Here is a 22,186-nt window from a genome sequence, read left to right as displayed (position 1 = left end):
CATTTAAGGAATTCTGCGCATAAAGACGTATATATGGGGCAGTGAGAGGATTCAGGTAACGGTTCTTCCTGCATCGCGTAATTATGTTGACAACAGGGTCATTAACCAGCCAATCTGGTGGTATAGCTGGCTGTAGATATAAGCCTATTGGTCCTACAGTGCGTTTCACTTGAGCCAAACATTAAAAAAATTACCGACGATTACGTTACTTCCTAATGCGAAATTTGAGCGCAGCAAATGCGAGCCTTTGTTTGCGTTTGGCCTCGGCCTCGGCCGCGCGAACGGTAGAGTCTTCTCTTCTCTGCGACGGCGATGAGCTTCTGCTTCAGCCTCGCTTACTGCTGGTTGCTCTCGACGGCGGCGATGAGCCTCCGCTTCGGCGGTGCGAACGGCAGGGTCTTCTCGGCGGCGGCGATGAGCTTCTGCTGCAGCCTCGTTACTGCTGGTTGCTCTCGACGGCGGCGATGAGCCTCCGCTTCGGCGGCGCGAACTGCAGGGTCTTCTCGGCGGCGGCGATGAGCTTCTGCTTCAGCCTCGCTTACTGCTGGTTGCTCTCGACGGCGGCGATGAGCTTCCGCTTCGGCGGCGCGAACGGCAGGGTCTTCTCGGCGGCGGCGCTTAGCCTCTGCTTCGGCGACGCGTATTCCTGGATCATCTCGACGGCGGCGACGGTAAGCTTCTGCTTCGGCGGCACGCACCTCTGGATTCTGACGGCGACGGCGCTGGGCCTCTGCTCTGGCAGCTCGTTTAGCAGCAGCAGCAGCAGCAGCAGACGGAGGACTTCCATCGGTCGTCTCGCTCATGGCTCAGAAAGAACTGGCAGATAATTTCGCAGTGGCGAACGGCAGCGGCAATTTCGGCTCGGGCGGTGCACATATACAGATCCGCCGCCACCGATCTGACTCTCTGATTGCCACCGCACAGGGCGAACGGCAGCGGCAATTTCGGCTCGGGCGGTGCACATATACAGATCCGCCGCCACCGATCTGGCTCTGATTGCCACCGCACAGGGGTTGCATTGGAGGAGGAGCGAAGAAAGGAATTAAGTTCGAGCCGGCACTTTGACAACCGGAGACTCGCAGGAAGAGGAGGGAGGGGGGCGGCGTGTACACCCAGCGGCAAACGATGGGGGCAGAAGCGCGCGCAGCAAGCGGACAACACGATAAAGGGAGGAGGGAAGAGATAGCAGCGACTGACTGATGCCGCTGACGCCGATAGTGAGTCAACCCCAGCTGCAGAGTTGGTTTCAGGGACAACGCCGCCGATGCCGACACAAACAATATGATACCCTCGCTTCCGCAGCGCTAAGAACCAGGTCTAGCCGTGGGAAGGTGGTCACGTATTCGTCGACGTGCCGGGGCCTACGTGAAATAACCGGCGCGTCGGCAACTGAAGAGCACCCTATCCGCCACACAAGAACAGGGGGGGGGGGGGACCCTTTCCTCCTCATTCTGCAGGGCGGCGACGGTGTTCTATGCAGTCACGTTATCTTGACTCTCTAGCGGCGTCAGCGGCATCCAGCGGTATCAGTCGGTCGCTGCTAGCGCTGGGGGGATGAAAGGGGGGCGGAGCTGGTTACGAGGCCGACGACAACGCCGACGACGACGCGAAACCCAGGAACGGACGCCAAAGAGCTGCGCTCTAAGATATGCAAATGCTACGTATCTGGACAGCACCAAGGTAATGTTGCTTTCCGTCGCTTGGAGATGCTCAGATTAGTTTTTGCATTCCACCCAATTACATAACTAGTCTTAATTATTTAATCTACTTCTCAATTAGTATATTTAGATTAATAGTGTCAATGGGAAAATTGTACAGCAACTTGAAAAGCTCCTGAAACAGCTGTCTGTTGTTCAGTGCTTTCTGCATGAAAGGTCTTTTTTTCGTGAGCGTGAAAGAAGCGCTGGAACGCAACATTGCCTCCCGACTGGCCACTCTAGGCAGTTTAGTGAATGCTCTTTAAATTTCTTACACTAGAACACTGCCTGGGAGAAATTTTTAGATCTTTCTGTGAGGAAACAAGTCTTAATTTCCACCAGTTTTGTTAATATTTGAGAGGCCGTTTAATTTTTCATTGCAATTTCGTGACTTTGGGGGGTGGGGGGGGGGGGGTAGGACAGACGCGGGTAGGAACATAAAATAGGAAAAAGACCGCCTACAGTTGGAACATACCGTATTTTCGTTTATCACAAGGCAGTGAAAAGCTTAAGAGTGTTCTACCGAGCGCCTCCAATTGGATGCAACACTCCCCCCCCCCTCCCCCCTCCGCCTTAGTAGGGTTCTTTCATCTTATTCCTTAAATTTTAAGCAGAAAGGCAATAGTAAGTTGTGCTTCCGGCCGCGTTCATCTCATTGTGAAAGGAAGTCTCTGTCTCAACTAAGCCGGCTTTTGCTCTGTAATTTGACCTGCCATGCTGAACAAGCTTCGGGCGTCAACATGCATTGGACTCTGTGGGGAGGCTCGACTCTCTTGTGCCCCCTTACGTTGCCTTCCCCGCATGGTTCTCGCGTCTCCTGTAATCCTGCTTCGCCTCGTAGCTCGGTCGGTGCAGTTGCAGAATAGCACGAGAGATGGCGAGTGTTGCGCTGCTAACGCCACCTTACGGCGGGGTTACTCGGGCGTCAAAGGGAGTAGCCTCTGGCTCTTTGGCTTGAGGCGCTTGGACTGGAGGCAGATACAAGGCAAGATACTGGAGTGGGGCACCCGGATGAACACGACCGTTCGAACGCGTCACCGGTCCCGTGAGTGCTTACGCAAACGATTAGGCGTTGGTGTCCAGCATGGGGGTGAACGTGTTCGCTCGATGTCCCGTCGCGGTGAGTCGGACTTCCTCGATTCGTCAGCGCCCATCGGAATATGTTCTGTTCGTAGTGATTCCGCCGTCTAGATTGGTGTATACAGGTGCAATAAATGTCCTTTTGATCGTTCTAACTACTGCGCTGCCGCTCCTTCGTCGCAAGAGCACGTTTCAGAGCAGTCTCGGCGAACGGGTGGCGTTAAGACTGGCGACATTTCGAGGTCTGGGCTAATCATAAGGCTACTTATTGACAAATCACCAGGCCTGTACAAACACCACTTGTGCCGGATTTCACCTGATCTGTGCTGCATGGGTTAGACCAGCCAAGGCTAATATGTGCCAAGTCACGCATTGGTCATTAAAACAGCGCTAATTAGGCCTGAATTCTTGTTCTCGTAATACTTCTATTTCAAAAGCTTACTCTCAAGGCAGTGGCTCATTCTTCTTCACTCATCAAGAATGTCTCAATTTTGCTTTGTTATTTATTAAGCCATCAAGGTTACAGTTTCAGCACAAAAAGCATGATTTGATAGCGTGGAACACCTATACTCGTGTCATGATCGCAAAAATCAGTATCTTTTCTGTTTGTTTCTTTTTCGTAATTCTCTACACCTTTTCCCGGGGCCTTCGTTTTTCTTCGTTCAATCTATTACAGAGTTGCATGCAAGCAAATGTACATCGGCTTAATATTTCCTCAAAAAGAAAGAGCTCTACCTCCTCTCCCAGATGTCCGTTAGTGAGGCCTCAGATATGCGACCACCCATGCGCAGGCGTGCGACCGTCATGCATCTAGGTGCAGAATAATCCGTGCAACACGTTGGATGTTATTGATACACATCTTACGATTGTTGTCTTTAACTTGCTCAGCATGTGACAAAGCAGCGGTGTTTTATTTGTGTATCGTGTGCCTCACCTCGGCGAGCATCTCTTCGAAGTCAGGTGGCCACTCTTGCATCAGCGATTCCACGTCAGGCATGTTTCTGCGCATACAGGAGAAGCCACACTAAGGATTTTGCGTAAGGTGCTGCAAAGATGCGTACGTAAGAGGCATTCGCAAAATAATACCGATGAAAAAAAGAATTCTCATATCATGAATATTGGTACAGCCAAAGAATACTGTGGCCTGTTAAGGAACGAAGTGAATATTTACTCGTGTCCCCATTTTCTTTAAAGTGGTTCTTTGTAGGACAGCGCAAGCACAGCGTGATTCAGCCTACTGGTACATCCGTGGCTATCCCCGTCAAATTAGGAGAAGCTTATCCGACCTTAATTGTAGACTTCAGCTTGCGATCCGTCAAATCTTCAGTCCTTATAAATTGAATTAGCTCCGCTATTTTGCTGCTAAATTTCTGTATACTCAATGTTGTCGTGCATGTTCGTGAGTTGTCATTTCCGCGCAATTGCAGTCGCACGAGGACGCCGACAAGCAGCACCCTATCACGTTCATGTTTTTGCCACAGTGTGATTTGCCCTAAAAGGGCTTACGGGTGAAACCCGGTTCTGCTTGTATTACCCGAACACATAACAACATCAGTAAAAATTTGAACAAAGTGCTCGCGCTCATTTCTGGTGATAGAGAGTTCATTTTTACAGATGACAATGAAATGCTATTTGAGTTAACTTTCTGGAAGTGTTAATAATTGAGTGTTTATAGACTTACTCACTAGCGTGGCGACCTTCGAATTATGGGTATCGCCAAGGGTGTATTATCCCTGCATTTTGGCCGGCTTGGCTCCGCGGCCAGAAATTGAGGGATATACTAATTCCATATTTACCACTGTGATACCAAAGAAACGAAGTAAGGCACACACAATAATCACAAACGTGTACAGTCCACCAAAAAGCAACGACCTACCCCAGGTTTAACGGGCATCTGGGATAAGGCGGTGGTAGCGGGTGAGTTTAACGCACCCCGTGCACATACTATGGGGATACGCGAAAACGTCGCCCAAAGGTTTTCTACTTGAGCGCACCGCCACGTCCTTGGGATTACGGGCCCAAGGACGGGGATTACGGGGATTATGCCGCCCTCCACGTCCACAGGGCGCGTGGAAGCGCACGTCAACCACCTAGAGATACCAGAGCAGACAAGGAAGGGAAGGGCCCTGTTCCAAGATCAGGGCTACAAAGTCGAGCATGAGATACACCTACCTCGGCGTATCCCACACGAGATGGGAGACAAGCTGCACGTAAGTACCATACCGAGAAACATGCATTCCGAGTACGAGAAAGGAAAGAGACAGGCGAGAATACAAGCGATCAAGCAAACACTCGAACGCGCCAGCAACAAAGATGAAAACGCGGGATACACGGACGCAGTGGCGTACAGAGCAGACGACCGATTTGCAGTCAGCGTGGTCGACGAGAAGGACGAAGTACTTACAGGAACTTCCATACCTGCCAAGAATGCAAGCGCAGCGAAAGAGCGGGGTATAGCCCTGGTCATCGCAACGTGCAATAATATCCCGGTTATTGCGATGACGGACTCGCAAGAAGCGTGCAAAAGGTATATGACTGGAAGGATCGGAATGGCAGCACTACAGGTCTTAAGAAACACCGAGAAAGAAGAAGCAAACATCTTCTGGACGACGGGACACGAATGTCTGGCGGGGAGCCACGCGGCTCGGGACCATGGACGTCGGGACATCTCCGACACCCAGAGAACATGGACCAACCCCTGTCACGAAGAGGATGAACGGATATCCAGGAAGTACTCGGAGATCTTCGCGCACTACAGAAAGCAGAGGAGTCGCTACCCGCCCGCACATGAGAGGATGAGTAGACAACAAGCGGCGACCTAGAGAATACTCCAGGCTGGAACCTACCTGCATGAAATACTGCTTCACGCCATGTATCCGGGGGACCTACGGGTGGGATTGCAAGTTGCGCCCGCCGGACACGCTCAACACCCTGCGCCACACGGTGCTGAGGTGCAGGAATAACCCAGACGTACCACCGTCACACCATCACCAGGCGATAACGAGCAGAAAGAAGTGGAACCAGAATAAGAATGGGAAGACCAGTGGGAGGCTGTGCTGATGACGCTAGACCCTGAAAAACAACCACGGTAGGTGAACAGGGCTCGGGCGGCGGCAGCGAGCCATAGCTACGTGGACTGAGGAGGTCACCCACCTTCGTGCTTATGTCGAAGAAGCCTGGTCAAACATGAAGCTTATATATATATATATATATATATATATATATATATATATATATATATATATATATATATATATATATATATATATATATATATATATATATATATATATATATATATATATATATATATATCCCTCTCGCTCTCCGTAAATTTCCTCCTCGTGATCAGGGTTCTCTGCAGGTAATTGATCTAGATAAACGTACTTCCGCACCTATACAGGATGACTGGCGATCATGAACCCTTCTCTTGCCGGGCTACTGAACATTACCTTTCTTCCCCTTCAGCATATTAATATTCAATCCTACTCTTACACTTTCTCGGTTAAGGTCGTCAATCCTTTTTACATGTCATCTTCAGCGTTGCTGAACAGGACAATGTCATCTGTAAACAGAAGGGTTGCCGAGATATTCGCCGTTGATTCCTTCTCCTAATCCCTCCCAGTCAAATTCCTTGAATACGTCTTCTAACTATGCAAAAAAGCCTTGCTAAAAATTTTACATGTCCTTATTTCCAAGCGTTATGAGCCCGTACGAGCCCGTTGAAACCGGTTCGAACCATTATATTTTTACTCAGTAACTGAACCTGAACCGAACCAGAACGCAAACCCAACCTGACAGCTTTTTGGTTCGACACCTTGTAATTGCTGTACTCATACCGCTGCACACCGGTCCGTGTATAGTTGACAAGCTGGTTGCCTCGTGCCAGGCTGTTACCGAACACAGACAACTGTACATACCAAACAGACAAGCACCATGAGACTCGGTCCTGTTTTCGGTCCCACTTCTGTCTATTTTGCTCGAGTGCTGGAAAACTACAAGAAAACCGACCTGGTGTAGTGCACGGTGGGTGGTGGCCTGGCGCGGTGCAGCTCCTGGACGCTCTGGAGCCACAACTCGATCTCGCGGGGCTGCTCCTCCGGCTTCTCTACGCTCTTCACCACCTGCACAACGCGCGAGTGCGCATCTTATGTAACGCCAGCTACGATCCAATTTTCGCGTGTACAGTCATGCTGTTCCGCTCAATGAAGCCGGAATGTAGAACGTCTCCGTGCCCGTCCCTATCGCTCCCGTCTTTCTTGCGAGCTTCGACTTTATTCATTCTAAGCGCTCTTTTCATAACACCTCTAAACAGGGACAATAAGTGTATTTCAAAATATCTACCGGCCCTAAATTTTAATTGGTTTACCTCACTCTTCCGGCACATCACACCTAACATAAATTCCCTCCGCCTTGTTACATGCCATAGCATCGAATATCTTTCGGCTCTTATTGACACCACGAACATATGAACGCCAATGAGACCTGCTTAAATATAGACTGGTTATTTAATCTCGATGAGCCGCTTCTTTGTAGTCTGAAGAATCCCGTGAAACAATCTCAGGCGCTGATGAGCCTGTTTTGTTTTGCCTTGGAATTTCCCTATAGCGAACATTAATTGACGCTTCACTGGACCGGTGGCCACGCATGACATGACAAGAGAGTTTTAGTTTCATAACCTTCGGCCAAAGCAACATTAGGGGTATACTCACTTAAGATAGGAAAATTTGTCCGTTTGGCCCTCATAGAATTATCATGACACTGAGCAAGCACGATCGCTCGAACGAACCAAGTTTCAAAAAAAAAAAAACGTGGAATTGGGCTGGTTGGCGATCTTCAGAGATGAACATGTTGTTCGCAGAAAGGAGCCACTAATAAGAAGACGGACGACGACGGAGTGTTTAATTACAGTCCGGATTCTTCTTTGACGTGTCCCCTCTGCAAAAGATATGTTCATTTCTGAATCAAGTTTATTTCACACTTAAGCAAGCTCCACGATTCACACGCATACACCGCCACGGTAAAAAAAAAAACTAGACCGTTATAACCTGGCGTGTTCTGGCGCGTGCCATGATGACGCGTCATCTTTCATTGGCGGCGCTGTAGCAGATCGTCGTGCTGCTCCAAAGGAGCTGTCCCTGACGCGCCATCCCGATTGCAAGATATACAAAAGAAACAAGACAGGCAGCATAGACATTATGTAGTACAGTATGAATCGCAATCCTGTAGAGGGGTCGAGTGGCCGGCTGCGGACTGTGCCAGCGTCTGCATCTGTTATACGTCCCGGAAACCGCTATATAGAATGTTTATCCTATATGCGTACAGACTTAGGGTACGGCATTACCATGCTGGGTTTCATTGCGGCGTAGGCCAGCGCCCCTTTTTTTAGGTTACGGACAAATCGGTCTATCAAACTTCTAGACAATGTCACATCACGTTGCACGACACGCACCTATATGTCCTTCAAACGGGACGCACCACTTCCAGCAGAACTTTTTGTTGGGCTAGTTGGGGCATATTACTGAAGTACTATAGCGCCAAACAGACGACACAAGTTCGTGTCTCTTCTTCTTGTGTCGTCTGTTTGGCGCTATAGTACTTCAGTAAGACGCACCACTTGTTGGTCGCGAATGCGAGGTATACGACAGAAGACTCTCTTCGCAGCGTTGGCTTGTATATCAATGAAACGCAGTGCTCACGGATGGCCCCGTATACCTGGGGGGCGAATTCAAGTCCCGAGCATGCGCGGTTCACTCACGGCCTTGCTGGCCGCCGCGAGCCGGGCGTCCCTGGACAGCGCGCGCAGCCTGAGCGCCAAGATGGACGGCTCCGACTGCTGCGCGCTCGGTTCGTCCAGCACCCGCAGGCCGAGCTGGACACCGTCCGCGCGCCCGTCGGGCCGGGGCACCTTGAGGAAGGCGTCGATGTCGCCCACGGCCGGGATCAGCTCGGGAACGAACGGCCGCAGCTCCTGGTCCAGCTCGACCGTCTGGGGCGTGTACCTGTGCCGATACGCGTGTGTATACGTCGCGGGCATGATACGGTAGGCGGCAGTGCACTGTAAAATAATTTACGCCCTTAAAAGTGAAGAAAGGTGTAAATGTGTCTATAACCCACACCCTTAGGGTGTTATCTATATAACGGACACCCTAAGGGTGTGAGTTATAGACATATTTACACCCTTTTAAACTTTTTAGCGTGTAAATTATTTTACAGTGTGGGCCACCCACTCGGTACGCTGTCGGAGCTCTTCAACCACACCTGCTGCATACAATTACTCATAAGGGGGGGAGGGGGGAGAAAATGCATTTTATTCCGCCAAAACTATCAAGCCATTACACTCTTTAGTTGGTTCCTTTGCGCGTGCAGTGTTGTAGTACAATATTTATATATTGTGGCTTGCTAAATTGCCCTACAGAATTCTAATTTCGTCAGCACGTTGCCGAAGGTGTGCACTGTATTCGAAGGACGTTTCTGTCTTACAAACCTAGTTCCTCTCTCGTGGCGGTTCTGCGAAGCCCCGAAATCGGTCCGAGCAAGTTTGAAATTACCGAAATTGACGTAATATTTTTTCACAACGCAGGTAATTCGCCACACACTGGTAACTCTGCCCCCATATCGCTCCCAGAATGTCTACTATTTCCAGCTCACTGCGAAACTGGGTTCTTCATGGAGGTTCGGGTTTTCGCTCTCCGCACGCGTTCGTTTTTTACGCGCCCTTCGTTTATCGTTGCGCGTGTCAGCTTACTGTTTCGGGCGCTTGCATTGTCCCAATAACAAGTTATGCGTAAACTATGAAATGAATGAAGGGAAAATCAGACATCCACCCGTTCGTAGCAATTACTACAAAGGAAACCCATACGGGTTCCTCCAAAGAAGAGCCTCATAGTTGAAGAAAAATTCGTCCTGTTCTGGGACTCGAACCCGGGACCACCGCCTTTCCGGGCCCCATGAGGCTTTTCTTTCGAGGAACCCGTATGGGTTTCCTTTGTAGTAATTGCTACGAACTTGCCTTTGCTTCGTGTTGTCGACAAATTTGACTTCGCCCTGCCATCTGCTAGCCGCCCGGTTAGCTCAGATGGTAGAGCGGCTGCCCCGGAAAGGCGGTGGTCCCGGGCTCGAGTCCCGGATCAGAATGAATTTTTCTTCAACTATGAGGCTTTTCTTTCGAGGAATCCGTATGGGTTTCCTTTGTAGTAATTGCTACGAACGAGGGGATGTCTGATTTTCCCTTCATTCGTTACATCTCTCCACCTTGCGGGTTTCCGCAGAACTACTACGTCCAAACTATGAAATGAAAGATAATCATTGGCAAACTGCTTCGCGGCCACAACCAGTCCTGCTCTGTAGAGCTCGTGGGTTTCCGCGCGCGAGCGCTTATCGCTATAAATAAAGCACGGTAGGCACACGCTCGTAATCCGAGACTTTTTATTCTATTCATCGAGTAATTACCAGCGGCTGAATGTGGCGTGTTGTTACAAATTGGTGGCTTCCTTCTCAAAGGAATCCTGATGAGGATAAATCAGTGCGTGCCATGCAGAGCTGCACTTTTGGGTGCAGGTACCAGTGACAGAGCCTGCCTGTTCACCCTGAAAGAATACTCCAGCAGAACTTTTTGTAGGGCTAGTTGGTGCATGTTACTGAAGTACTACAGCGCCAAACAGACGACACAAGAAGAGACACGGACGAGCGCTTTGCAAGCAATTCTCTTCTTGTGTCGTCTGTTTGGCGCTATAGTACTTCAGTAACTGAAAGAATACATTTGGGAAGGCAACAACCTTCATTACCCAAGTAATGAAGTAATGAAAGTGCTGAAGTCGTAGGCAGATCACTTCCATGGCATTGTTGCTTCGATTGACGCGGTCTTCAATGTATGGTCGCCGGTGCAAACTGCGACTAATTATCTCACTAGGACTCTCAAGCCAAGTGTGGAGGCACGCCGCCAGCACGAGGAGATTGTTGAGGACCTTCTCATATCCAGCTATGTTGAACTAAGGCTGCAGATACATCTGCGTGAACTGAAAGCACGAGTGATTGGAGGTAACGGGAGCAAAACATGCGCCGGAGTCAGCCTCCATTAATTTTTTGGCACATTCAGTGCGACTATAGTCCACGTTTGCTATTTGGTTGACGTATTACTTTCGAAATAAATCACTAGGGGTGGCGGCGGAGGCACTCCGCGCTGTACCATGAGGTGTATATCATCTCTAATTACCTTTCGAAATGCATGAAGTGATCTAGATTACCCGGCAAACATTTCTTTTACTATTTAGTATTTGCTTTGCAAAATATTACGTGCGGAAATCACAGGCACATGCGGTCTGTAGTTTCAGTTCGTAACTGTTTAAGAAAAGGGCATTTCGATGCACCACCTCGAGAGACGAAGTTGTGTGATCTGCGTCCGTGCGGAAAAAAATGAGAGGATAATTACATAACTTTAATTGGAATAGATCACGCAATACACCTTCTGATAGCGCTTAAGCGCGGTTATCTCTTGCACGAACGTCTGCATACACAAAAAGACCACCACGCGTCACCGAGCTAGGCGCAGGGAACTGCGGAGTGGGATTAAACATGGCGCCCGCCGTAGCAGACGACAGGGTTGACGCCATCCTGTACGGAGCGGCGGGCGAGGAGGACATTGAGACACCCTATATGCATGGTACACGCTCCCCGAGTTCACTAGTAACTGCACCGGGACGACCCTATAGAGCTACAGAATAAGCTTCCGGGGCACAGTATACAGTAACTCCACAGCACACGTCTGGGAGTCACTGCAAGGGCACCCCTGTAGAGCTACCGTATAGACTCCCGTACCACACAACAGCAGCAACTCTAAAAGGACGAGACGCAGGGCTGGTAGGGGCGTGGAAAACCAGAGGTCGCAGTTTAGACGAAACTTCGAAGCATGACTTGAATAGCAAATTATTCGACTATATTGTAAGAGGTACGGCTCTAGGTTTTATGGGTAGCATAAATTGCAGTAAATGTTCGCTTACTAAGCTAAACAAGCGTCGTGTCACGCGCCCGAATGCACACATGAACAGAGTTCACTCGATAACCGTAAGCATTCGTTATCAAAACATCGGCGCGATAAGGCGAGGGGACACCTTAATTATAACGTTTTTGGGACACCCTTCCTCTTGCGCTCCGTTGACCACTACAACTGTGCCGCGCCTCGGAAACTCCGTAGACCACGTGACCTCCAACACTAGGGGTGAGGGAATACAGGGCGCTTCAAGCCACCAGCCTAGCCAGTCCCGCCTTGGCACCCGCAGAAGATCACATGACCTCCAACATGCGGCGCGTGGGCTGTTATGCGTTCGGTTGCGAGACCAGAGTGGTGTCTGCGCATGCGGTATCCTACAAACATTACTAAATGGAACTCTGACGCTGCGATTGTTGAGCTACCACGGAACTCCATGGGCCAAAGGCTAAACTCTCTCCCTTTCATATCATTAACTTTTCTATCTCCGTGCATCCTACATCGCACAGAGCGTTTATCGATCGAACACAGACGCCGCCGAGGGAACTCCAACGGGTCCATACGTCACAGCACCCACACGCCTCATGGAGTCATAGTCTCATATCGAACCAATTGAGCTAACTAATGTGTGTCCCAGCGGCGTATCCCAGCAGAACTAGCAGACCTACAGGGTCAGTATATCGCTTGACTTTGGTAGTCATCCTCGGATGCCTGCTGCCGAGTTTTTATAATGGGTAGCGCTAGAAACTCCCTCTCCAGGAGAGTAAATGTGCAACAGTTTACTCTATTTTTCAGAGTGCTCGTATAGGGAGGACGTCGAGGAAGACGAGAAGCCTCGGAAATGGAGTTGAACGTGGGACAAGCAGTTACTACCGCCAGCACTCCTTTGATTCTTACAGACTAGTTCCGAATCGTATACTCATGCTCCTAATTTCTACCGAGACTTTTAACACATAGGGTAAGCAACTTTGAAAGCACCTGCTTACTTTGCTTTCTACTAGGTTTACCATGTGCCTCATTTTTTTAACGTTCGCAAGAGGGAAAAAAATCTGCCCTACCTGAAAGCAGCAGAGTGAGGCGGAGCAAATAGCTGGGGGGTTTCTCATTCTGCCGACGTTTTTCTGCTTGACGGAAAAGCATTTTAGAATCAACGTTCAGGCAACTTGGTTTAAATTTTTCCACTCTGAATATTCTTTCTCTAGGAGCCTCCTTTCTTGAAAACTACCATAGGAATGTTTGCTCAGCCATGCATGAATTTATAGCTGTTCCAGGGAGGTTTTCTTAAGTTCTTCATACGTTATTTTTATTCATTTCCTCCTGAAAATTTTGCCACTTTTATTATCAACAACAATTTCCTAATACCATCCAAATCTTGTCCGATCCCTCGCGGTGGGTATGCGACACCGTAGAAGGAAAATCAAAGCAAAGCAAAGTTCCACGAGAAAGCAATCTACGTAGATTTAGAAAAAGGTTCTTTCGGTGTGCAAACAGAATCATTATTCTAGCGCAGGATCGAGTTCAAAAAAAGGAGGCTACGGCTGGAAAGGAATACTAACCGAATAAGCTCCTGCGAACATTTAACAGGTCTATGCTGGGGCGTTTCCCGAAATGAAAATTTGCCATAACACATGCATATGCTATTCATGCCATGCGACGTATATGCCATTCATGCAAAATGGATAGAAATGAAGGCTCTGCTGACAAGGACAAACGAGCGATAAAGGGCCCGTTGCTTTACCTCATTGGAGAGAGAGGGGTAAACGCTAATACATGGAGCGGGTAACCAGAGGATATCTCCAGTTGATTATCTCTACTGGGAAAGGCAAAGGAGTGCGGAAACCTTGGTTGTATATTAGGAGTTGTAAAGTGCCAACAAGGGATAGTTCTACCGAAATAATTTTTAGAAGAGTTTAGTAGTAGCCGAGATGAAACAAATGGAATGTCGAAAGTGATGATGAGAGGAGGCGAGCTGCGCTCTCCGCAGCACTCTGCCGCTGCTTCTACCAGCACCCGCGTGGTGACGTTCTTTTTTCGTCACGACTGCCGCCTCCGCCAACTACCGCCACATTTCTTTTCGCTCCCTTCTTTTCTTACTACGCGGAGCATTTCCTGAGCCGGTTCCCCCCGCGCCGCATTTCGTAGCAATCCTCGGCACACTCCGTATAATTCCAGCACGCGGCGACAGGACACACCGACACACAGGTCACGTGCACGCAGCGCCGACGTTTAGGTGAATCTTCGTTCGACGATCGGCCATTTATACACCAATGAGAAAGCACTCTTATCTGCAATTACAACACTCCCCTCCAAGTACTCCCTTCCCTCTTTCCGTTCTCCCCAGTTGGCAGCCACCGAGAGGGCAGCTAGGTTGTACCCTCTTCTACTGAATACAACGTCTTCGCCCATCTTCTCCCATTACCTTGAGCTGCTTCCGTACCACGTCACCCTTATGAGTTAGCTGCCCACGAACCGTCCTGTCTCTCTTTCGAAGCGTACTCCTCCGTGCTATCCCCCGGTATCCACCGCAGCCACATCGTTAGGCCACATCCCACCGTTCAGCTGTTCTTTGCAGGATGCTCATCGCGTTGGTCGTAGTTCCGCACAACCGCTTACCTGGTGATGAATCCGAAGAGCTCCTTGACCTCGGCCGAAACGGCCAGGGAGTCGAACTCGGTCGGGTCGTAGGCCCTGCGTCGCGTGGGGTTGTAGGCATCAATACGCGTGAACACTTGAAAGCGTCGAAACTAGCGTAACTTAAACGAATGTATAATCAACATCATATCAAAGAAATCGCTTGATGAGACGCATTAGGTAGAGCTATATATTGATTAGAAATCATTGATCGAAGCTTTAATATGGAAACCGAACTTTATAACCAGTTACGAAGTACTAAATTTGACTGTACTGTACAGGTTCCACCAACACATGCATATTGAATCGTTCGAAGATTATTTTTATTATTTCACAGTGCTAATATATCTAACATAGTAAATGCTGCATCGAGCGGCACCAAAGTGCAAGACTACAAAGGGACTAAGCAAGAATTTTGAGAGCAATGGTTGGCATTCCATAATCGCTAGACTTAAACCGCGAGAACAAGACAATGACAGTAGCAAATCGAAATTAGTATTCGTCCATGTCTGCCTTCCTGTCCTCGACTTGTCTTTATTTTTGCCTTCGAGTCCTGTATACATGCGCAATGGGTCCACTTACAATAGTTCAAAAAGAAAGAACGTTGAGAAAGTGAAGATACGAAATATAAGAGCATGTTAAATGGCACAACAAAAAAATACAAGCAGGTAAGAAAAACATAAGTAGCCAAACAAAAGTGGACAACGGGCATTACCCAAGACTGCGAAATGGGAGAACAGCAAAGTTTCAGGGCACACCGCTCAAAACAAGATTAATCTAAGATCAGAGCATTGAACAAAACAACAGTAGAGTTGGAAACTGTAAAGCCTGGATGAAGCACTTGCAAGTTATTGTGGTGAGAATAAGAAATAGAAAGGAGGAGGTTATGTTCGAACGACGAAAACAGACGACAGGGTTTTGACGAAAGGGTTACACAAGTGCGAACTACAGTTATAAAAAAACTGGCTGATCAAACATGATGATTTCTGCGAACCTTATGAAGCACTAAATTTGTAGATGGTGATCACGTTTGTCACATGAGTGGTGTTCGTTGTTTTCATCTCCGAGGAGAGCATTGAATCACCGACATGGTTATGTCAGGGATAAGTAGCAGGAAACGTGTTACATTTATTTGCAAGAATGGGTAACTAGGCAAATAAACGTAGAGAGCGAGCCAGAAACGTCTCGTCTCTTTCAAATCATCCTCGCGTCTGCCGTTCACGGCCACTCTCCTAGTACCCCTCGTAGAAGAGATGGGGAGCAGGCCACGGAGTGAACATTTAGACCGTATGCGAAACCAAGAACGAAACGGCAATGTCTAACCGGAAACAGACGAGATAACTAAATTAAAATTGGCTAAAGCAACGAAGGAAGGAACGAAGGAAGAAGAAGAAGTAGAAAAGACAGTAAAATTAAGAAGGCAAACGGCAGGATCAGAGAATGAAGCTTTCCATCGCAATGTAAGCAGTTCTATGAGTGCGCTTAAAATTTGGGGCACCAACAAAGGCCAAGAAAGAAACAAAGAAAAGAATATGCATGCTCAGAGACAATCCGACGTCTTGGCAGCTCTACACATACACCATTAAGAGTCAAATCGGCGTCAAATATAAAAAAAGAACAATCGGCACCCTTCTACGGCGATCACGTGTTCGTCCTCGTCTTCGTCCTCGGCGTCATCCTCGTCGTCGTCCTCGTCCTCGTCGTCCACATGCCGGTGCGTGGCTCCTTCCTCGGACGCTGCCGCCATCAGTCCCGGCACGGCCTGCGGCTTGGCCTGCTTCCGGAACGGGTTCAGCATGGACGCCAGCAGGCCCGGCTTGCCCCCGCCCGCCTGGCCCTGCGAGGGTGCGTTTTGTGTTTAGAACGACAGAAAGCTGAGCTAGTTGGTAAGGATTCCTTGTGCAAAAAAGAGGTGAGGCGTGCTGACAAGACACAAGAGTAGAGAAGTGGACAACACGCCTTTTGTGTGCTGGTGCAAATGGCAACCTATGCAATACTAATTCGAGGTGGCCCTTCAAGGGGCCACCTCGAATTCTAAGAATCTAAGAGAAAACGTACGTCGACATATATTAGTAAATTGCGGTTCTGCAATACCAAGAATGTCACTTTTGCGTTGAAACGAGACACGCTAAAGCAAAAAAAAAAAGTACGCGACAGTGAAAGACGGGTCGCGACGACACCTTCAAGTGCCCGCACCAAGCCATCGTGACGTCATGGATTTGGACGGCCTCTCCTCGGGCCTATAGTTAAGTCTTAGTCGGTGAAGATGGTTTACATCGTAATATAAAGGAGTCAAATACTGAACTTAGCAAGTTTCGAAAAAGTCTCATTAAACCACAATGGCTTAAACAAGAAAAAATCGATCTATACTTTGAGATCTCTGACGTCGCACTGACGTAACAGCCGGGTGTTCTGTCTCGAAGCTCAATCAATGGTACTTTGACATTCATTTCCTGTTCTAATAATCGACCTCCAACCAAGGATTTGACGAAGATAGAGTTTGATGAGTTAAGATATATAACAGTACTGATAACAGTGTTGATAACAGTACTGCAGACTTGTACGTAACGAATGACGTGTAATTAATTACTTTAATCAGTTAGATTTCTTGTATTTGTTTTTTATTTCAAGTTTACTATTTTTTTTTACTCGGTAACGGTCACTGTATAATCCTGTTACATGTAGCCAGTTACTTTATTAGCGGAACAAGCTTTGACAGGAGACGCCGCATTTTAGCAGTTGAATTTGGTGGGAACTAAAGCAGGACACCTGCGTTTCTCCTAACCGGCAGCCTCGAGGTTGCGACTGTTTCGATGGGCCAACCAGAATTTCGCACACCTCTCCTGGAGGCGCTCTTAAGCGGTATCCATAGGAGCATGCGTAAGAGTTGCTCCTCTGAGCGCAGTTTATGATTCCTCTCCCACAGACAAGCCTTTTCTGACCGTTAACCGCACCTCTTCCCGCCTGTCTGCATGATACCTGACTCACGTACACTTTTATTTTGCGATTGTAACACAACCAGCATTTTGAGGGCCGAATGGTGAACAATTATATCTTTAATTACACGGCAGATTTAGCCACCGTTTTCGAGGAACGTGAACTTGTGCTGGGGTCGCTTATAAATCCTCGGACTCACCGCGGTTGCTCAGTGGCTATGGTGTTAGGCTGCTGAGCACGAGGTGGCGGGATCGAATCCCGGCCACGGCGGCCGCATTTCGATGAGGGCGAAATGCGAAAACACCCGTGTACTTAGATTTACGTGCACGTTAAAGAACCCCAGGTGGTCGAAATTTCCGGAGTCATCCACTACGGCGTGCCTCATAATCAGAAAGTGGTTTTGGCACGTAAAAGCCAATAATTTTATTTTATTTTTTTATAAATCCTCGGTTTTAAGTCCAATTGGCAGAGCGCGTAGAGGGAGCAGGCAAACGCTCCAGCAGATGTGGGCCGACGAATTGAACCGGAGTTGCTATGACTCTACACCGATGGCCAATCCGCAGTTGTTGCCGGCAACTCACCCACGGACATGTTTTTCTTTTTTAGTTTTTCCCTAGCATGAGCGTCTTCTCCGAGCTGCGACAACAATGAAACGCTACGCTTCATGAGAGACCCAGACGCGAGCATCGATCGTGACCCTGGGCAGACAGGAACTCTTGCGCAAGGTGTTCATACGCTACAGCACCATCATTCCTTCCAGCGCGCACACCGAGTGAGTTTACACATTCGCTGCTGATGTCCTTACAAGAAAGGAAAGGAAGATCTATCTATCTATCTATCTACCTATCTATCTATCTATCTATCTATCTATCTATCTATCTATCTATCTATCTATCTATCTATCTATCTATCTATCTATCTATCTATCTATCTATCTATCTATCTATCTATCTATCTATCTATCTGTCTGTCTGTCTGTCTGTCTGTCTGTCTGTCTGTCTGTCTGTCTATCTATCTATCTATCTATCTATCTATCTATCTATCTATCTATCTATCTATCTATCTATCTATCTATCTAGCTGTCTGTCTCTCTGTCTGTCTGTCTGTCTATCTATCTATCTATCTATCTATCTATCTATCTATCTATCTATCTATCTATCTATCTATCTATCTGTCTGTCTGTCTGTCTGTCTGTCTGTCTCTCTAGCTATCTATCTATCTATCTATCTATCTATCTATCTATCTATCTGTCTAGCTGTCTGTCTGTCTGTCTGTCCATCTATCTATCTATCTATCTATCTATCTGTCTGTCTGTCTGTCTGTCTGTCTGTCTGTCTGTCTGTCTGTCTGTCTGTCTGTCTGTCTGTCTGTCTGTCTGTCTGTCTGTCTGTCTGTCTGTCTGTCTGTCTGTCTGTCTGTCCGTCTGTCCGTCCGTCCGTCCGTCCGTCCGTCCGTCCGTCTGTCTGTCTGTCTGTCTGTCTGTCTATCTATCTATCTATCTATCTATCTATCTATCTATCTATCTATCTATCTATCTATCTATCTATCTATCTATCTATCTGTCTGTCTGTCTGTCTGTCTGTCTGTCTATCTATCTATCTATCTATCTATCTATCTATCTATCTATCTATCTATCTATCTATCTATCTATCTATCTATCTATCTGTCTAGCTGTCTGTCTGTCCATCTATCTATCTATCTATCTATCTATCTGTCTGTCTGTCTGTCTGTCTGTCTGTCTGTCTGTCTGTCTGTCTGTCTGTCTGTCTGTCTGTCTGTCTGTCTGTCTGTCTGTCTGTCTGTCTGTCTGTCTGTCCGTCCGTCCGTCCGTCCGTCCGTCCGTCCGTCCGTCTGTCTGTCTGTCTGTCTGTCTGTCTGTCTGTCTGTCTGTCTGTCTGTCTGTCTGTCTATCTATCTGTCTATCTATCTGTCTGTCTGTCTGTCTGTCTGTCTGTCTGTCTGTCTGTCTGTCTGTCTGTCTGTCTGTCTGTCTGTCTGTCTGTCTGTCTGTCTGTCTGTCCGTCTGTCCGTCTGTCTGTCTGTCTGTCTGTCTGTCTGTCTATTTATTTATTTATTTATTTCAAATGCCTTCCGGGCCGAACGATTGGGTATGTGGAGCTTCAAAATACTACGTGGTATAGACAGCATACACTTATACAAATCATAAGAACAATTTGTTAATGATTATACAATGAAAAATCAAGCGTACGTAAAGTTGGAAATGCTCAGTGCAAAAAGACAAGAAGAGCAAAAACGCAGACAAGAAGTTAATTAATGTAGGAAAGACGCTTGTTTAGCTAGTGACGGAGTTGTTTTTTTTTCTTGGCTTCAGCAACCAGGATATCTGGAAGGTTGTTACACAACCGGATGACACGTGGAAGGGCCGACGAAAATTTGGGGGAACAAAAAGAAAGCAACGATTAGTGAAGTTAAACAATGCGTGAAGCGCTGCAATGACGCACCGATAGAGCCAGGCCAGCTCGTTTTATTGTACTCGTGCAATATCACTAAAAGTTAAAGTAACGTGAGAGTAATCGATTAAGCTTTAGTAATTATTCAGCAACTTTTGTCGGGCAGTAATTGGTGACTGAAATCAGTTCCATTTTTGGTTGAAGTAATTGTAATCGGTGACTTCTTTCCTGTAACGTGTACGAGTCTGCACTACCGTACTCGGACTATATTTTAATTATTCTCCACTCTTCCGGGACGAATGAAATTTAAATAAACATTTCTTTTTTTTTCGTTCAGAAGATCGACGGGGCACTACGAGAAAAAAAAGTCTGAACGGACCTTGACAGCCTTACAAAATCCTTTTGCGATTATGCTTCATCCGTAAACTCGGCCTGGCATAGCGTGGCCTTGCACAGCGACGACGATACTTTATACAAACCTCCTGAAGGACAAAGGAAGCGGGCGACGCAACCGGGAAGTGTCTCGTGTTATATGGCGAGCGACAAGAAAGCCGGCATCGCCGATCCCTGCCGAGTGCGCGCCCTCTGCCGCTTGAGACGCCGCGTCCATCCAGCATCTAGCGCAGCTGCTTTCCTCCACGCCCCCGACGTCACTCCAGCATCCTCACCCTCCTCCGCAGCTCCCCCACTACTCTTTCCCCTCGCACCTCCTCACACTCCTCCTATACACCCCTACCGAAAAGGGTGTATAGGAGAAAAGAAAAGGAGTATAGGAGGAGTATAAAGGAGTATAGGAGGAGAAAAGAAAAGGAGTATAGGAGGAGTATAAAGGAGTATAGGAGGAGAAAAGAAAAGCGCGCGTCTCGGTCGTGGCTGCGCATGGCTGTCAGCGCAGCTGAGCGCATGCGCAGCCGCGCACCCTTCTTTAGAGGTAATCTGCCACGTGTGCGAAGAGCGCTTGTGTCTCGTCCTTGTTCCTCTGCGGACGCATGTGTTAGCGCTGTTGTAATTTTCAAATCGAGTGCGAAGAGTGGCCGTGCCGAGAAGGGCCTGGCATCATGTAAGCTGTCTTCCCGCGCGTTCAGTATTGAAGGTGGCCTAATCTCGAGTTTCGGTGATGCGGTGGAGTGAGAGGCAGCGGGGAGCGTTCGCTCTCCGCTGCCGGCGCTTTTGGTGATAGCTTCGTCCCAGTGCGGGCGACGCTATCAGCCCCAGGGGGCGGAGTGCACTCCGCTTAATTCGTACAGCCTACGTATCGCCTACGTGAAGATATCATCGAAGTGGCATGATACCGTATCATTCGTCGCCGACTCCCAAATTCATCAGAATGGATTGTTTTCTCATTCAAATTTGTTGTTGTTTTTTTTCGATTGCCCGACAATTCGGAAAATTCTGCGGCCCCTTCCCGCGTAAGAAAATTCGGCCGGCGACTGTACTTATATGCACAAAAGGTCGAACTTCAATACAGCGAAATTTTGATATAACGGAGCGAATTGCCGATTTTTGCCTACTTCGTCATATCGAGGTTTAACAGTACAGAAAAGACACTTTGAAATCCGTGTCGTGACACTGACGTAACAGCCCTGGCGCCCCGGCGCGAAATTCGGAAAGAAAACTGAACTTTTACCATCATTTTTCTTCTAATAACCAACCTATCACCGCGAAATTAACTAAAGTAATTTTTTAATTACTTCATTGGTTAGAAATTATTCAGTGTCTCTCTTTAGTTGCGTTTTAAGGCATACTGTCGCACAATCTTTGCGAGTCTGTTGCATATACTTCGTTCTATGAAGGTGTTAGCTGTGTTTGTTCGGTGTCTGATTGTGTAGATGCAAATGTTGGTGCTTATGTGTCAATGGCGCACACCCAGTCTACGTGCCACCCGCACCAGCTGTGTAATGCCCATGGTACAAGACACCCGACGTGCACCACATATCCAGGAGCCCTTGCTTAGACAGTTAGTTAGCCTTCGCAGTGACCGGCATGCTGACTTCAACCACGTGGATTCAAGATGGCGCTCACTATTCAGCCTCACTGGATTTCCGGCACGTTGAAATGTTGCATTCATCTATCTAAAGTTAGTCTATTACAATGTCTCCCAATGAATCGTACGTAAAATAAGGTTATTTCTCACTCTGTCTCTTTGTAGATTCGTACGACTGTCGGGTGGATGAAAGCTTTCCTTTCACGATACTTCCTCTATCTCTCGCTTTTTTTTTTCGCGAAACTGATTTGCTGTACCAATGTTGCAAATAATTTACCTCTTGTAAGCTTTAGTGCCTATGTTGGCATAAGTTCTCTTTAGCAACTACTTTAGACACCTGCCGCGGGTAGTTTTTCTGGCCGAATAATTCGACGACTGACGCAACTCGAACCGCAAGTGCTTTGTGTTGCACCGTGTGTATCTTTGTGTTATGCTCAAAAGCAAGAGAGAAACCAATGCA

General features: G+C 47.8%; 2 protein-coding genes across 3 annotated transcripts in view; one reads left to right on the top strand and one right to left on the bottom strand.

Moving 5' to 3' along the window:
- Positions 1–22,186, bottom strand: part of IFT46 (intraflagellar transport 46) — an 89,996-nt gene that overhangs the window by 4,488 nt on the left and 63,322 nt on the right. For both annotated transcript variants that reach the window (XM_065427766.2, XM_065427767.2), the window contains exons 2-6: positions 16,023–16,231; positions 14,377–14,451; positions 8,536–8,779; positions 6,789–6,901; positions 3,712–3,778 (exon numbers count right to left, since the gene is read on the bottom strand). In XM_065427766.2, coding sequence (XP_065283838.1) covers positions 3,712–3,778; positions 6,789–6,901; positions 8,536–8,779; positions 14,377–14,451; positions 16,023–16,231 — 708 coding nt within the window. The remainder of the gene's footprint in view (positions 1–3,711; positions 3,779–6,788; positions 6,902–8,535; positions 8,780–14,376; positions 14,452–16,022; positions 16,232–22,186) is intronic.
- LOC135898672 (small G protein signaling modulator 3 homolog) overlaps positions 16,140–22,186 on the top strand; it is a 56,629-nt gene continuing 50,582 nt past the window's right edge. Inside the window, exon 1 of the mRNA XM_065427763.1 lies at positions 16,140–16,239. Coding sequence (XP_065283835.1) covers positions 16,191–16,239 — 49 coding nt within the window. The 5' untranslated portion in view covers positions 16,140–16,190. The remainder of the gene's footprint in view (positions 16,240–22,186) is intronic.

The sequence above is a fragment of the Dermacentor albipictus genome, chromosome 8 (genome assembly GCF_038994185.2).
Source record: "Dermacentor albipictus isolate Rhodes 1998 colony chromosome 8, USDA_Dalb.pri_finalv2, whole genome shotgun sequence".
Classification (NCBI taxonomy): domain Eukaryota; kingdom Metazoa; phylum Arthropoda; class Arachnida; order Ixodida; family Ixodidae; genus Dermacentor; species Dermacentor albipictus.
This window is presented reverse-complemented; position numbering and strand designations above follow the sequence as displayed.